We start from the raw sequence: 14,157 nt of genomic DNA, 5'->3' as shown, positions 1-14,157 counted from the left end.
TTGATACAATATTTACTTCCTTCGCCAAAACATATCTCATTATCTTATAGCCATTTTGTCACACATATTCCCTTTTTGGACATAAGCCAATACAAAAAAGATGCATTGCTATATATGTGATTGGAACCTTCATAGGGCTATTGAGGAAATCTCTCTCAGAAATATTCAATCATTCAACGAATACTTGAGGTCCACTATGTGCCAAACACCTTCCTCCATGTGGGGATACGTCGGTAAACTAGTGCAAATCCCTCTCTTGTGCAGCTGGGGCGTTCTAATGCAGCAGTGCCCAAAGGGACTTTCTAGGATGGGGGAGATGTGTGTCTGTAGTGTCGTTTGCAGTAGCTGTAATACTCTGAGCACCTTTGAGCACTTGAAATGTGGCTAGTGTGACAGAGGAATAGAATCTTTAACTTTATTAATTTTAGAATTTAAATAGCCAAATGTGACAAAGGTTACTATATTGGACACTGCAGCTACAGTGGTTGAGATACAGAAAAGAGAACAATAAGTAAATATATATGTCAAATGGTGACGTGCTGTGGAGACAAAAATCTCTCTACACTGAATGTCACATTTCTATATTTTAATACCTTTTATATTGATACTGCCTTTTTACAGGAAAAAAATGACACGTGGTGTTGTTTGCAGAATATTAATGTGTCCAGCATTTTAGGCCCAAATGCCAGCAATGCCCAGAAATGTATGACTTTGAGCAAGTCACTTAACCTTTCTGGGCTTTGCTTTTCTTACAGGTAAAATGAGAGTGGACTCAGGTATTTCTAAAATCCCTTCTAGTTCTAAAATTTCTTGATTATATGATTCTACTTCACTTCATGTAACTTGAGGGGGCCCATTAAAATTTTTTGGGAGGTCAAAATTGTTAATTGAATTATATAATAAAGGCATTAATAAATTCACTGTTTTTATCATCACTGAGCATTTAGTATCGGTGACTGTATATATATATATATGTGTGTGTGTGTGTATATATACACACACATACATACATACACTTATATATAAATAGTATTCAAGGAAATATATATCAGAATCTTAAGTTCCTAAGTTCAACATACACTGTTGAAATCATATGATGAATTCTTTGTAAACTGAATAATTTTTAATGCAGTAAGAAATTCCTTCATTTAATTATTAAATTAAAAACATTTAATAAAATTTCATATTATTTCATTTATTTTAAATCCTAGGATTTAAGGCTTATCTTTAGGACTTTTGGAACATGTTCATCTAATTTGAAGCTCTGGCTCTGCTACTTACCAATAGTATAACCATGAACAAATTAACAGACTTACTTCTGTATTAAATCCCAGTTTTCTCATCATCAGAAAGGATTTATAATAATAACTTCATGAGATTATTGTCTAAGCATTGAATAAAATAATAAATATAAAGAGCTTAGCAAAATTCCTGGCACAGATGTACTGTCTCATAAGTGTATATTATTATGTTTATTATTAAGCATCTTCATCATAAGTGTTACTTTCTCTCTCAGAGTGAAGGTCTTTTACACAACAAAGAACGTGTGCCAAAAATTGTGACTAGTTAATAAACAAGTCTGAATGGAATATATGTAACATGTGGGCAAACATGAGAATTATATCAACCCACAAGATGTATACATTTATTTTTCCTGATATTAAAAGTTTAAGTAATCTAGCAGTCATATCTTTTGATGCACAAAACCATCATCTGGTCATCCTGAGATGTATTAAAAAAGGTTTTAAAAGTTAAAGATTTAACTTACCGAAAGACAAACACTGGTGACTAAAGGGGTAAGTTTAGGTAAAGACACTCATTTTGAAAGACAACTTGATGTTGATTAGTATTTTTATAGGATGATGCTATATTTTTAAGTGATGAATAGAACAGAAAGCCTCGTCTGATTGTTCTGATATTCCAAGATAAACAAGAGAAAGTAGAATTTTGAAGAAAAAGATATCTAGTGATAAAACATGGTGTCACCAATGAGACTTAGAAATTCAGAGAGTATAAAACTCAAACCACTCAGAGACTTAACAAAGCAAGAACTTCAAACTCACAGTTGAAAATAATGTTGATTAGTTATATATTTTCAGTCTTCCTCTTAATTCACTTCTTTCTAATTTTTGAAGTGTTGACCACATCTTTCTTCCTGAAACTCCCCTCATGCATTCTGAAATGTTGGTCTTGGTTCCCTTGCTAATTTCATACCTATTCAGTTTGTTTCCTTTCCTACCTCTTCTTGCTATTTTAAGAAAATTATATCTTTGATCTTTTTTCTTCTCACTTTTTGAAATCTGTTGCATTCTTATGACTTTATCACTGATGATTCCTATCCTGTGTAAAGTTGTCCAATGTAAACTATTTCTTTTATTCCATCAATAAATATTTGTTTCTGAGCCAATAGGCAGAGATAGTTTCTGCACTCTCTGAGCACAGTCTTTTGGGGATACAGAGAAGAAATAAGCCATGGTCATATTTAAGTTCTATAAAAGTGAGCTATAAGATCCTATAAAAACACATAAAAACCCTTACTTCCCCTGAATGCTTTTGAATGCTAAAACATTTGGGGATGCAGGGAAGGGTCATACAGAAGCAGCAGAAAGGAAAAAATGGCCATTGTGGTTATATTGAAAAAATAAATACATTGAGCAAATAAGTAAGAGGTATTAAAGATAATGATGAACAACCATATGGCAATAAATTGGACAACTTAGAAGAAATGGAGAAGCTTCTAGAAACATATAGTCCACCAAAACTTAATCTAGAAGAAATAGATCATTTGAACAGACCAATCACTAAAAGTAAAATAGAATCAGCAATAAAAAATAAACCCTTCCTGCAAACAAAAGTCTAGGACCAGATGGCTTCACTGGGGAATTCTATCAAAAATACAAAGAGCTCATTTCAGTCCTTCTCAAACTCTTTCCAAAAGATTGAAGAGAATACTTCCAAACTCATTCTATGAAGCCACCATCACCCTGCTACCAAACCCAGACAAAGACACTACCAAAAAAGGAAACTACAGGCCAATATCATTGAGGAACATAGATGCAAAAATCCTCAACAAAGTATCAGCAAACAGAATCCAACAACACATAAAAAAGATTATACACCATGATCAAGTTTGATTCATCCCAGGAACAGAAGGATGGTTCAACATACACAAATCAATCACTGTGATACACCACATCAACAAGAGAAAGGACAAAAATCACATGATCATCTCAATAGGTGCAGACAAAGCATTTGATAAAATTCAACACCCATTTGTGATAAAAACTCTAACCAAAGTGGGTATAGAGGGAATATATCTCAACAAAATAAAAGCTATTTATGACAGACCTACAGCCAGCATGATACTTGATGGTTAAAAGCTGAAAGCCTTCCTGCTAAAATCCAGAAGAAGGTAAGGCTGCCCACTCTCACCACTTCTATTCGATATAGTATTGGAAGTCCTAGCCACAGCAGTCAGCCTGGAAAAAGAAATAAAAGGAATCCAAACTGGAAGAGAAGAGGTAAAATTGCCACTATATGCAGATGACATGGTGCGATATATAGAAGACCCCAAAGGCTCCACACAAAAACTACTGGAGCTGATAAAAGAATTTGGCAAGGTAGCAGGATACAAGATTAACATACAGAAATCAGTGGCATTGCTTTACACTAACAATGAAATACCAGAAAAGGAAAGTAAAGGAACAATCTCTTTTAAAATTGTATCCAAAAAAATAAAGTACTTAGGAATAAATCTGACCAAGGAAGTGAAAAGACTTATTATACACAGAGAACTACAAAACATTGACTAAGGAAGTTAAAGATGACTTAAACAAATGGAAAGATATTCCATGTTCTCAGATTGGAAGAATTAATATTGCTAAAATGGCCAAACTGTCCAAAGCAATCTGCAGACTTAATGTGATCCCTATCAAATTACCCTGAACATTTTTCACAGAACTAGAATAAATAATCCTAAAATTTATATGGAATCACAGAAGACCCAGAATTGCCAAAGCAATACTGAAGAAAAACAATGAAGCTGGAGGAATAATCCTCCTAGACTTCAGACAATACTACAGAGCTACGGTAATCAAAACAGCATGGTATTGGTACAAAAACAGACATACGGATCAGTGGAACAGAATAGAGAACCCAGAAATATATCCACATACTTTTGGTCAATTAATCTTTGACAAAGGAGGCAAGAACATTCAATGGAATAAAGACAGTCTCTTCAGCAAATGGTGCTGGGAAAACTGGACAGCAGCATGTAAATCAATGAAGTTAGAATATTCCCTCACACCATACAGAAAAACAAACTCAAAATGGCTTAAAGACTCAAACATAAGACAAGGCACTATAAACCTCTTAGAAGAAAACATAGGCAAAACATTATCTGACATAAATTTTAGCAATGTTCTCCTAGGGCAGTCTACCCAGGCAATAGAAATAAAAGCAAAAATAAATAAATGGGACCTAATCAAACTTACAAGCTTTTGTACAGCAAAGGAAGCTGTAAGCAAAACAAAACGATCACCTACAGAATGGGAGAAAATATTTGCAAAAGATGAGACTGACAAGGGCTTAATCTCCAGAATATATAAACAGCTCATACAACTTAATAAGAAAAAAAAAAAAAAACTAAAACAACCCAATCCAAAAATGGGCAGAAGACCTAAACAAGCAATTCTCCAATGAAGACATACAAATGGCCAATAGGCACATGAAAAAATGCTCAATATCTCTAATTATCAGAGAAATGCAAATCAAAACCACAATAAGGTATCACCTCACACCAGTCCGAATGGCCATCATTCAAAGGTACACAAATGATAAATGCTGTAAAAGGTGTGAAGAAAAGGGAACCCTCTTCCACTGTTGGGGGGAATGTAGTTTGGTGCAGCCATTATGGAAGACAGTATGGAGATTCCTCAAAAAACTAAAAATAGACTTACCATATGATCCAACAATCCCAATCCTGGGCATATATCCAGAGGGAACTCTAATTTGAAAAGATACATGCACCCCAACATTCATAGCAGCACTATTTACAATAGCCAAGACATGGAAACAACGTAAATGTCCATCAACAGATGACTGGATAAAGTTGTGGTATATTTAGACAATGGAATACTACTCAGCCATAAAAAAGACTAAAATAATGCCATTTGCAGCAACATGGATGGACCTGGAGATCGTCATTCTAAGTGAAGCCAGAAAGAGAAAGAAAAATACCATATGATGTCACTTGTATGTGCAATCTAAAAAAAAAAAGACAAACAAACTTATTTACAAAACAGAAATAGACTCACAGACTTAGAAAACAAATTTATGGTTACCAGGGGAGGAAGGGGATGGGAAGGGATAAATTGGGAGTTCGAGATTTGCGGGTACTAACTAACATATATAAAATAGATAAACAACAAGTTCATACTGTATAGCACAGGGAACTATATTCAATATCTTGTAGTAACTAATAATAGAAAAAATGTGAAAATGAATATGTGTATGTATATATTATAACTGAACTATTATGTTGTACACCAGACATTGACACTAACACTGTAAACTGACTATACTTCAATTTTAAAAAAAGGGATTACAAAATAGGTTGAAAAATGACAGTTCTCTGCTGCATCCCAATGATAACAATTAAGGAAACATTCTGATCTGGATATATAAATTCTTTCATACCAAATTTTCTTTCAAAATATTTGATATTTTTAACTAATTAGGTAAGGTTTTCCTGCTTTGAAGTTAAATTGGTGAACCTTTATAGAAATTCTCGCCAATTTGTCAGAATTATATGTCTATGTGTATTCATATGTGCTTCATAGGCTCAGTATGTTGAAATCATTTATGGCTTGGTCCAGCTCTAAGGGCTGCCCATGTGATTATTAGAAACTTAAAATTCATTATGTGTCCAGAATCGCACCCCTGCATAAAATAAACCCTGTCTGTCAGTCTCTACCTTTTTTCAGTTCTAGTTCTTTTTTCCAGTCAGCCAAATTGTTTGAACTTAATTGGAGTATTATTTTTCTTAATAGTTTCCCAGGGAAAATATGACTACCAAAAATAATATTCATTGGCCGGCTGGCATTTTAGTCCTGCTGCTACCATACTCCCCAGTGAGTAAAATAATCTGTAGAAATAACTTACATTTAAAAAGCAAAATTAGTTATTTTAGTACCCTTGGTAAATTAATTTTGGTGAAAGGCATTATACTTCTCAGGAAGAAATAGGACAATTTTTGCCTAGATTTTTGTTCCCCCAAAATGCCAATTTTGTTGGCCACAAAATTGGACTAAGTAGAATCTTTTTAGAACTAAGAAATTATACTGGATGTATAGACCTATTAAATTCATAAATGAGTATGAAATATAAGAAATCTTGTGAAATACTTCAGTGCATTCTGTAATTATAGAAATTTTTGGAGAATTGTTAAAGTTCTTATTTTATAAATAGTTACAGTATTGCTTTTTATTTTGTTTTACTTAATATGCTAGGCGCTTGGAGGTGTCCCAGGAAGTCAGCCATTACTACCCAGTGGAATGGACCCAACTCGACAACAAGGTGACTAAAGTAAAAGTGAAATTGATGTGCAGAATCTCAAATGAAATCCTGTTTTTTTAAAGGAAAATTTCACTTGTATAGATCTTCCATAATTATACCAGTTGCATTTTTTAAGGTAACATGGCTAAATGGTTATACTTTCAGCTAATTCTTAATTATGCATGATAGTGAGGGCAGTGATAACATAAACAGAATAATTAAATATCCAAAATCTGTATTTTAACTAGTAAGTTCTAAAACCTTTTCTATAGCTTCTAACAAGTGAGACCCAAAGTGATTATATGACTTGTGATTTTTCTCTGCCTGTTTCAGATAGAGGTTTAATCCACCTGAAAGACAAGCAGGAGGAGACAGGATGCTAAGCAACAAGTGACTTACTTGATAGTTTAACAAACCCAATAATCAGGTCCTTCCATAGAGCTATTTAGGTACCACAAATATATGTGACTCTGTTATACTGTTCCAAGGAAAGAGGAGTGAATGATGTGAGAGATATAATTCAACACAGAATGGGAAGAATATTTCAAGACATTAATGGAGAGTGTGAGTAGATAGTGCTAAGAGGTAGAAAACTGGCCATGGGAGCCAACATGAGGCGACGTCAGTGGTCCAGTCCCTTAGTAAATGACATGTAACACCAAGCAGAGAGGAGGCTGTAGCCTCTGGTTTAGCACTCGTGCTCATTGCATTGCTAATAACATCACACTTTTTTTCTGTCCTTAGGGCATCCAAATATGGGTGGGCCAATGCAGAGAATGACTCCTCCAAGAGGAATGGTGCCCTTAGGACCACAGGTAAATAAGCAGTGCAGGAAGCTAGAGGCTGAGTTTTTTGCCTTCATCTTATGCAAGCAAACTATATTATTTGCTGGCTTCTATTATATACATCAAAGGCTTAATGTAACATGATTGTTAGGCTCTTGAGGACATATTATCTATGACATGTCCAAATTGATGTAACAACAGATCGTATTTTAACAGGTGCTATCACATATGCTTTTGGTACACTGGAGAAAATACGTTGTGTAGAAATACATTACAGTAATTATTATAAAAAAAGATAAATATTACCCTTTTGTTATATTGAGGAAATATGAAAAATTGTAGCAATTATCATAGAAGATAACTATGTAAGATAAATAAAATAAAACCCAGTTGACTGAAATAGTAAATAAAATAAACAGTATAAAATATATTTCTGTCAGTCTTTTAAAGAGTGCCATTGACAATTTTGTATATACTATCATATTTCTTTACAGAATATGGAAACAGTAGAGAACCATTTAGAAAAAAACATTGAAATGGGTGTTACTGAACAAGCATAATACTATCAGTATACATCAGATCTTAGCCTCCTTCTGTATCAAAATTTCACAACTTTACACCAAGTTTGAACCTATTCAAGCTATTGGTAACATTTTTTTTTATAGAATACTGTTACTTATTTTAGCTGAAGCGTTCTTTTATCACTCTTGGGAAAACTTCATGGGGTAGAAATTAATTTTATTTTCATTTCAAAGAAACAAACCCAGAATTCAGAATTTTAAATTTCTTCCTCATAGGTCAGAGATTAGTGTACCATAACACTAGTTAAAAGAATGAATTAATTTATTTTCTTTATTCTTTCCAAGAACAGTTTTTTCAGTGGCAGTTTTAGGAGCTTTTTTCATTAATCTACTTTTAAACAGTTATATTAATATTTTGTTGTGTGCCCAAAGGAGTCAGAGAATTAAGAATCTGTCACCCAGGGAAGTGTGACTTAGACCTAGGAGTTTCTAACTAACATATAGTAATACACAGTTGACCCTTGAATAGTATGGGAGTTAGGGACACCAAACCCCTGCACAGTCAAAAATCCATGTATAACTTTTGACTCTCCTCAAACTTTTGAGTTTATATGAATAAAGGTACAATGATTGACACATTGATAACAAAGAAGCAGCAGTATTACGGTTTTACGGTAGCTAGTTTAATCATCAGTACGACCACTTCACAGTAGCCTAGCCTACACACTAATGGATGAATCATCGTAACAGCTTTATGGCATACAGTATTACAGTCATATTTATAATGCTGTATTGGAAGCAGTTACAGTTTTTAAAAACCACTTATATGCCATGATAGGCTGATACAGTTTCTCCAATTACCAGAGAGAGAGAGAGAGGTACACACTGTATGGTAATGCAGTTCTTTGAAAGCAAAGTTATAAAACAGTAAGAAAACTAACACATTATTAATTTTATATTGAATATCACTCACCTTATGCCTATGTAAGGGAAGACTTATATCTCCATATATTTTATGCATTCATGACATACCTAACTTTTTCTTTTTTTTTTTCCACTATTTCTAGACTGCGTGGTTCATCTGTGAGTTTTTTCACATTTTCACAAGTCACCAAAAATTTTTCCAATACATTTATTGAAAAAAATCCACATATAAATGGACCAGCATAATTCAAACCCATGTTGTTCAAGGTTCAACTATATATATTAGAACACGAAGCACAAATTTACAAGAGATATGTTACATGAAAAAAACTGTTATATAAATATATGTGACATCCTCAAAGTCAGAAAGAGGAACATTTCTTTTATTTAGTCTCAGTTATTTCCTGTGTATTTTCTTACTATCTTATAAAAATCTGATTTAGATATTTAGATTATTTTTCCCTGTTTTTCCTCATGTTAGAGATGATTTATGTGACCATCATTAAGCTATTAATGGCAATTATAATTTATAAGATCTATGGGATATTTCACCGACTTAATATACTTTTAGTCTTTAACGAACTAAGCTGACCAGTTTGGCTGTACAGAACCTGAAGGATTTTTTTCCCAAAAGGTTTTCATAACAGATCTATTTTAAATACACATTAGAAGCTTGAAGCCTATACTTTATTCTTCATTCGGTTCACTTATTTTTCAGCTAGCAGCTCTTGGAGCTTTTGTCATCCCGGACCAGTATTTTCAATACTTTTAAAAACTAGAGTCTGATTTGAGTAAGTTTTGCAGTGTTTCTAAGATATACTAATGCTTACCTAAGCTATATGAAAAATTAGATCTGATTTGAAAATTCAGAAATAAGAAGCATACTGGTCTTTATGTTTTATAAATATCTAGCCAAACATTTATGTGTTTTTGTGTTATAAGTAAATTACAACAGAAAGTAAGAAAATATTTCCAGTGAGATTATGAGTAATCTCTTATTGAAGAGTTTTACTAAGTTTATCATGTAAGTATGAATTCCTTCTTTGCATTTTCAAACCCAAAGAAAGTAGTTTATTTCTTCCATTGGATTAATATCCTTACTATCTGTTCTTTATAATCAGAGGGAAGTAAAGTGCTTTGGTACGAATTTACCTCAGAAACTAGAAATACCTACAACAACTTTTTAAAAATCACAACATACAAAGTATTAAAGGTTAAAGGAAATTATTTATAGGTATCATGTACTTAAAGCAGGAATCATACTCATATGAATGATGCAAAGGAGAAAAAGTGAAGAAAAAACATTTGAATTAGGGGATTCTTGAGATACTTACTCAAAACACCTAGTATATAAACATATGGATTATAAACTGTGAGCTTTGTAATGAGGTTAGCCATGTTTCTTGAAAGACAATAGAAAAACAACTCGCATAACAGATGTTTCATCATACTGATGCTACCCAAGAATGGAATGCATTTGCTTTTTCATAGCTGAATTACAGAAACAGCCTCTGGAATATTGTTTCTAGCTATATGCACAAACAAAATACACATCTCCTTTGTATCATAGATATTATTTCCACAATTTTTTAAGCTTAAGACCAATGTGGTGAAGAGGGACAGTAGTCATCTATTGGAATAACTAAACTCCTAGAAGAAATATATTTAATCTAACGATTCTTAGATAATGCTGATGTAGGCAATGTGCACACCTAGAACGTAGTGAACATGTGATTAAAACTTACTGCCTGAATGAAGAAATAAACTTGGCTCCAAATCCTGCCATATGTTCCCACCTCTTAATCTATTTTAAATCTAACTTCAGTGATAATATATGATATTTAAATTGATATCAATATCCTTTCAATAGAAAAGCAAAATTATCTATTTAGTCAAGAAGAGTATCTTCCCTAATACCATATTTCAAGTCATTTTTCTCTTTGGCTTTTGTAGTAAGATATACTTAGTTTGTGTGTTCTTAGACTCCACCGGTACCATATGATTAATAGAAAAATTCACCAAGACTACTCAACCAGTTCTAGTTCCTCTAGAAATCTGAAGAACAAATGAGTTTTATACAAGTAGGAACATACCATTCCCAAATTAAGTAACTGGGGTGGAGGAATGGTGAGATGGAAATATAGGACAGGCTCTCATGTAAAGAAAGAGTAAGCCATTCTGTATTTTGAAATCTAGGATGAGAAGGGAATTTAGCTCAGCATAGGGAAGAACTATCTAGAAGTTAAACTGCCCAATCATGGAAAAACTCTTTATGAACTTTCCAGGCAGGGTCTGAACAGCCCTTTTGTCAGGGCATTGCATTGGGAGGAAGATTAAACTGTACAGCTGTATAGCTGCCATCAGCTTTAAAATTCAGTGATTCTGAATTAGCTCTTCCTATTCTGCCTGTGTTACCAGTTAGAAAGCCAGTTGCTCTTCTTTCTTATCTTCCTGTTTTCTATTTGCTTCAGATTATTCACAACATGAAAATATTTTGTAAGTCTGTCAAATTATTGGATAATTTCTTACTCATTTCCTCTGACACTTGTGCACTGTGATACTTGAACACTGGCTATACAATGAGTGAAACAGACTCTACCTTCAAGATAAGCAGGAGATGCAGATAAATAAAGAAAAACTACTAGGCAGCAGGAAAAAATCTAGCAAAGAAATATGCATAATCTGTCAGGGAGTCACTACATAAACCAGCATGTAATTCTGTTGGGGTTGAGGCCTCAAAGGAAGATGAAGACTCATTTAAGTTAGTCCCTTATTAACAGTGATAAGGGTCAGCCATTACAATGTTGGAACATCAGGTATCATGCTTTTAATGCACCAAGCACTCTGAGAGGTGTTTTATATGATTTCATTTTTCTTCCAACAAGCTTATGAGAGATGATACTATCACTTCACAGTTAAGGAAATTAAGGTTGAGTGGATCATTGGGAGAATCACTGGCCCACCATCACACATATAGGAAGAGGGGCAGAGGAAATGGGGCAGGGGTAAAAGATTCAAACCACTATCTTTCTATGTCCAGAGCTATAAGGAAAATTAGTGATTTCCTTGATAAAACAAAATACAGATCTTCTAAGATCAAAAATGAGAGGCAGTTTTTTTGTGTATGAAGAATTTCTATTATACTGTACAATTCAGGTTTTGTTCCCAGTGACTATCTTCTCAGAACTCCTTGCTAATACCTTGCTGCTACCACCATGCTTGATCCAGAGGTTAAAGGAATTAGCTGTCTTTTTAACCAATGACTCAAGTGTGGATAGACACTATTCTACTCTCCCATAGCACACAGAATTGAGATGTTTAAGTAATATTTCCTAAAAGTAAATAAATAATGAGATGAGCTTGTAATTAGGTAATTTATTTATTTATAAACTGTGGCTTACCCTCTGGAGTTAACTGACCTTTTCTCAATGAGTATTTCCTTATCATCTTAGTACCTACTACACAGAGGGCCATGGCAGCTGAGTTAACATGAGTGAAAAGTGTATTGCATGTTTCTGAATCATAAGAAATCCAGTAGTCTGGAGCTTGCAGTTGGGAGAAGGGAAGAAGGTAAATATTATAGAAAATGAGAGCAGGATAGTCAGGCTAGGGCTGATCTGTGGGTAACATCATGGAGCCATGCCGAAGCATAGGCTTTCTTTGCTAAGCAGCGTGGGTCATCATGGCTTTTAAGTGACATAAGTAGGACTGAATTTTCAAACCAAAGTTATGGAGGCAGTATGGAGACTAGATTGAGAGGGGGAGAGGCTTAGAGAGACCAACTAAGAGCACAGTAGTCTCAGTAAGGGTGATATGAAGGAGAGCAGTATTTCAAGAGCTATTTCACAGGTAGAATCAATAGACTTTGATAACTGATTGGATATGGAAATTGAAATAAAAGAAGCATCAAGGAGCTCCTAGAGGTACTTAGCCTGGACTGTGGCTGAGAAGATGATGCCAGAGAACTGACTGAGAAAGGCAATAGGAAGAACACAGCCATGAACAGATAAGACTGAGTTTACTTCTAGATACATTGAGTATGAAATGGTATTCAAAGAGAAACAACCCATATGCAGTTCAGTTATCTAAGAGCTGGGGGGGAGACATTATGACAAAATATGAAAGAATTCCTAACATATGAATAGTTGTTGAACAAATGGTAGCCATGAAGGTTACCCATAAATACGTATTTATTTAGAAGACTACTGTGGCTAGAACTTGGAGAAAAGCAACATTTAAAGAGTTAGCAAAAAAGGAGACAGCAAAGGAAACTGAAGAAGAAAAGTTGGAATAGTGGTGTCAGAAAGCCAAATATGAAAGTAGTTGATACTGTCAAAATATATTAACATGATAATGTTAAAATTAATCTTTTAAATATATTAACATGATAATGTTAAAATTAATGTTTGGGGCTTTATGGAAACTAAAGTAAGCTGATATATATGTTAAAACATTAAAATATTTTATCCTTTTAATGCATATAATACATATTGACAGAAACCTATTGAGTCATATAATTCATGCATACCTATTTTAAGTTTTCATATATTTTTGTGTATTTATATATTAGTACATTTCTCTATGGGATATATTATTTTGTGAACAGAAGTTTGCATTCAGTTTTACTATGTTGGATTCACCTATTTGGCTTTTTATCCCCCCAGACTTTGTATAATTGTTTTGGGTCAATTTCAAACACGTTGACTAAATCTTTTCTTTAAAAACAGTTTTGGATTTATGAAATGTTTCATTTGAAAAAATTCACTGTTGTACAGATGTCAGGAAATTAATAAAGATATGTTCAATATTATAATTGCAACTATACCTTAGTCATGTAGCGAACTTCAATGATCATACATACTCACATAGTTTTTAAAAGACACAAACCAAAGTAATTGTTGAAATAGAAGCAAAAGTACAAGAGTGGACCCTTCAGAGAATGAATTGCACAGGCCTTATCCAGTCAGGAGTTATGTAGGGAAATCATTAACCTGCTCTCCTTTCTTTCCCCCCTCCTCTTTGGTTTTGTTTTTTTGTTTTGTGGTAGTCTGACCCTTGGTTATCATTACAGAACTATGGAGGTGCAATGAGACCCCCACTGAATGCTTTAGGTGGCCCTGGAATGCCTGGAATGAACATGTAAGCAAAATGCTATATTATCCTGTAAAGTGTTCTATTTTCTGTCTTCTAAAGCTACACCAATTTGTATCACAATTTAAGCTCCTCGATTTCTGTGTAATATAAAGAAACTAGTATAAGTGAACTAAACATGAGCTGTAGTGTTTGCTTCATTTTTACGTTTTTTCTGTGTTTATCTTCCTTCTCTTGCAACCTTTCATTTTTTTCCCACTTTCAAATGCCGTAAGTGCCAA

The 14,157-nt window shown here is 33.7% G+C and overlaps 1 protein-coding gene across 7 annotated transcripts in view; it reads left to right on the top strand.

Moving 5' to 3' along the window:
* SSBP2 (single stranded DNA binding protein 2) overlaps nt 1-14,157 on the top strand; it is a 248,500-nt gene that overhangs the window by 194,552 nt on the left and 39,791 nt on the right. For 4 of the 7 annotated variants that reach the window (XM_010949231.3, XM_010949228.3, XM_074360321.1 and 1 more), the window contains 3 exons: nt 6,510-6,576; nt 7,300-7,370; nt 13,833-13,924. In XM_010949231.3, coding sequence (XP_010947533.1) covers nt 6,510-6,576; nt 7,300-7,370; nt 13,833-13,924 — 230 coding nt within the window. The remainder of the gene's footprint in view (nt 1-6,509; nt 6,577-7,299; nt 7,371-13,832; nt 13,925-14,157) is intronic. The other 3 variants (XM_010949232.3, XM_010949230.3, XM_074360320.1) reach the window with 1 other exon arrangement.

The sequence above is a fragment of the Camelus bactrianus genome, chromosome 3 (assembly GCF_048773025.1).
Source record: "Camelus bactrianus isolate YW-2024 breed Bactrian camel chromosome 3, ASM4877302v1, whole genome shotgun sequence".
NCBI classification, from domain to species: domain Eukaryota; kingdom Metazoa; phylum Chordata; class Mammalia; order Artiodactyla; family Camelidae; genus Camelus; species Camelus bactrianus.
This window is presented reverse-complemented; position numbering and strand designations above follow the sequence as displayed.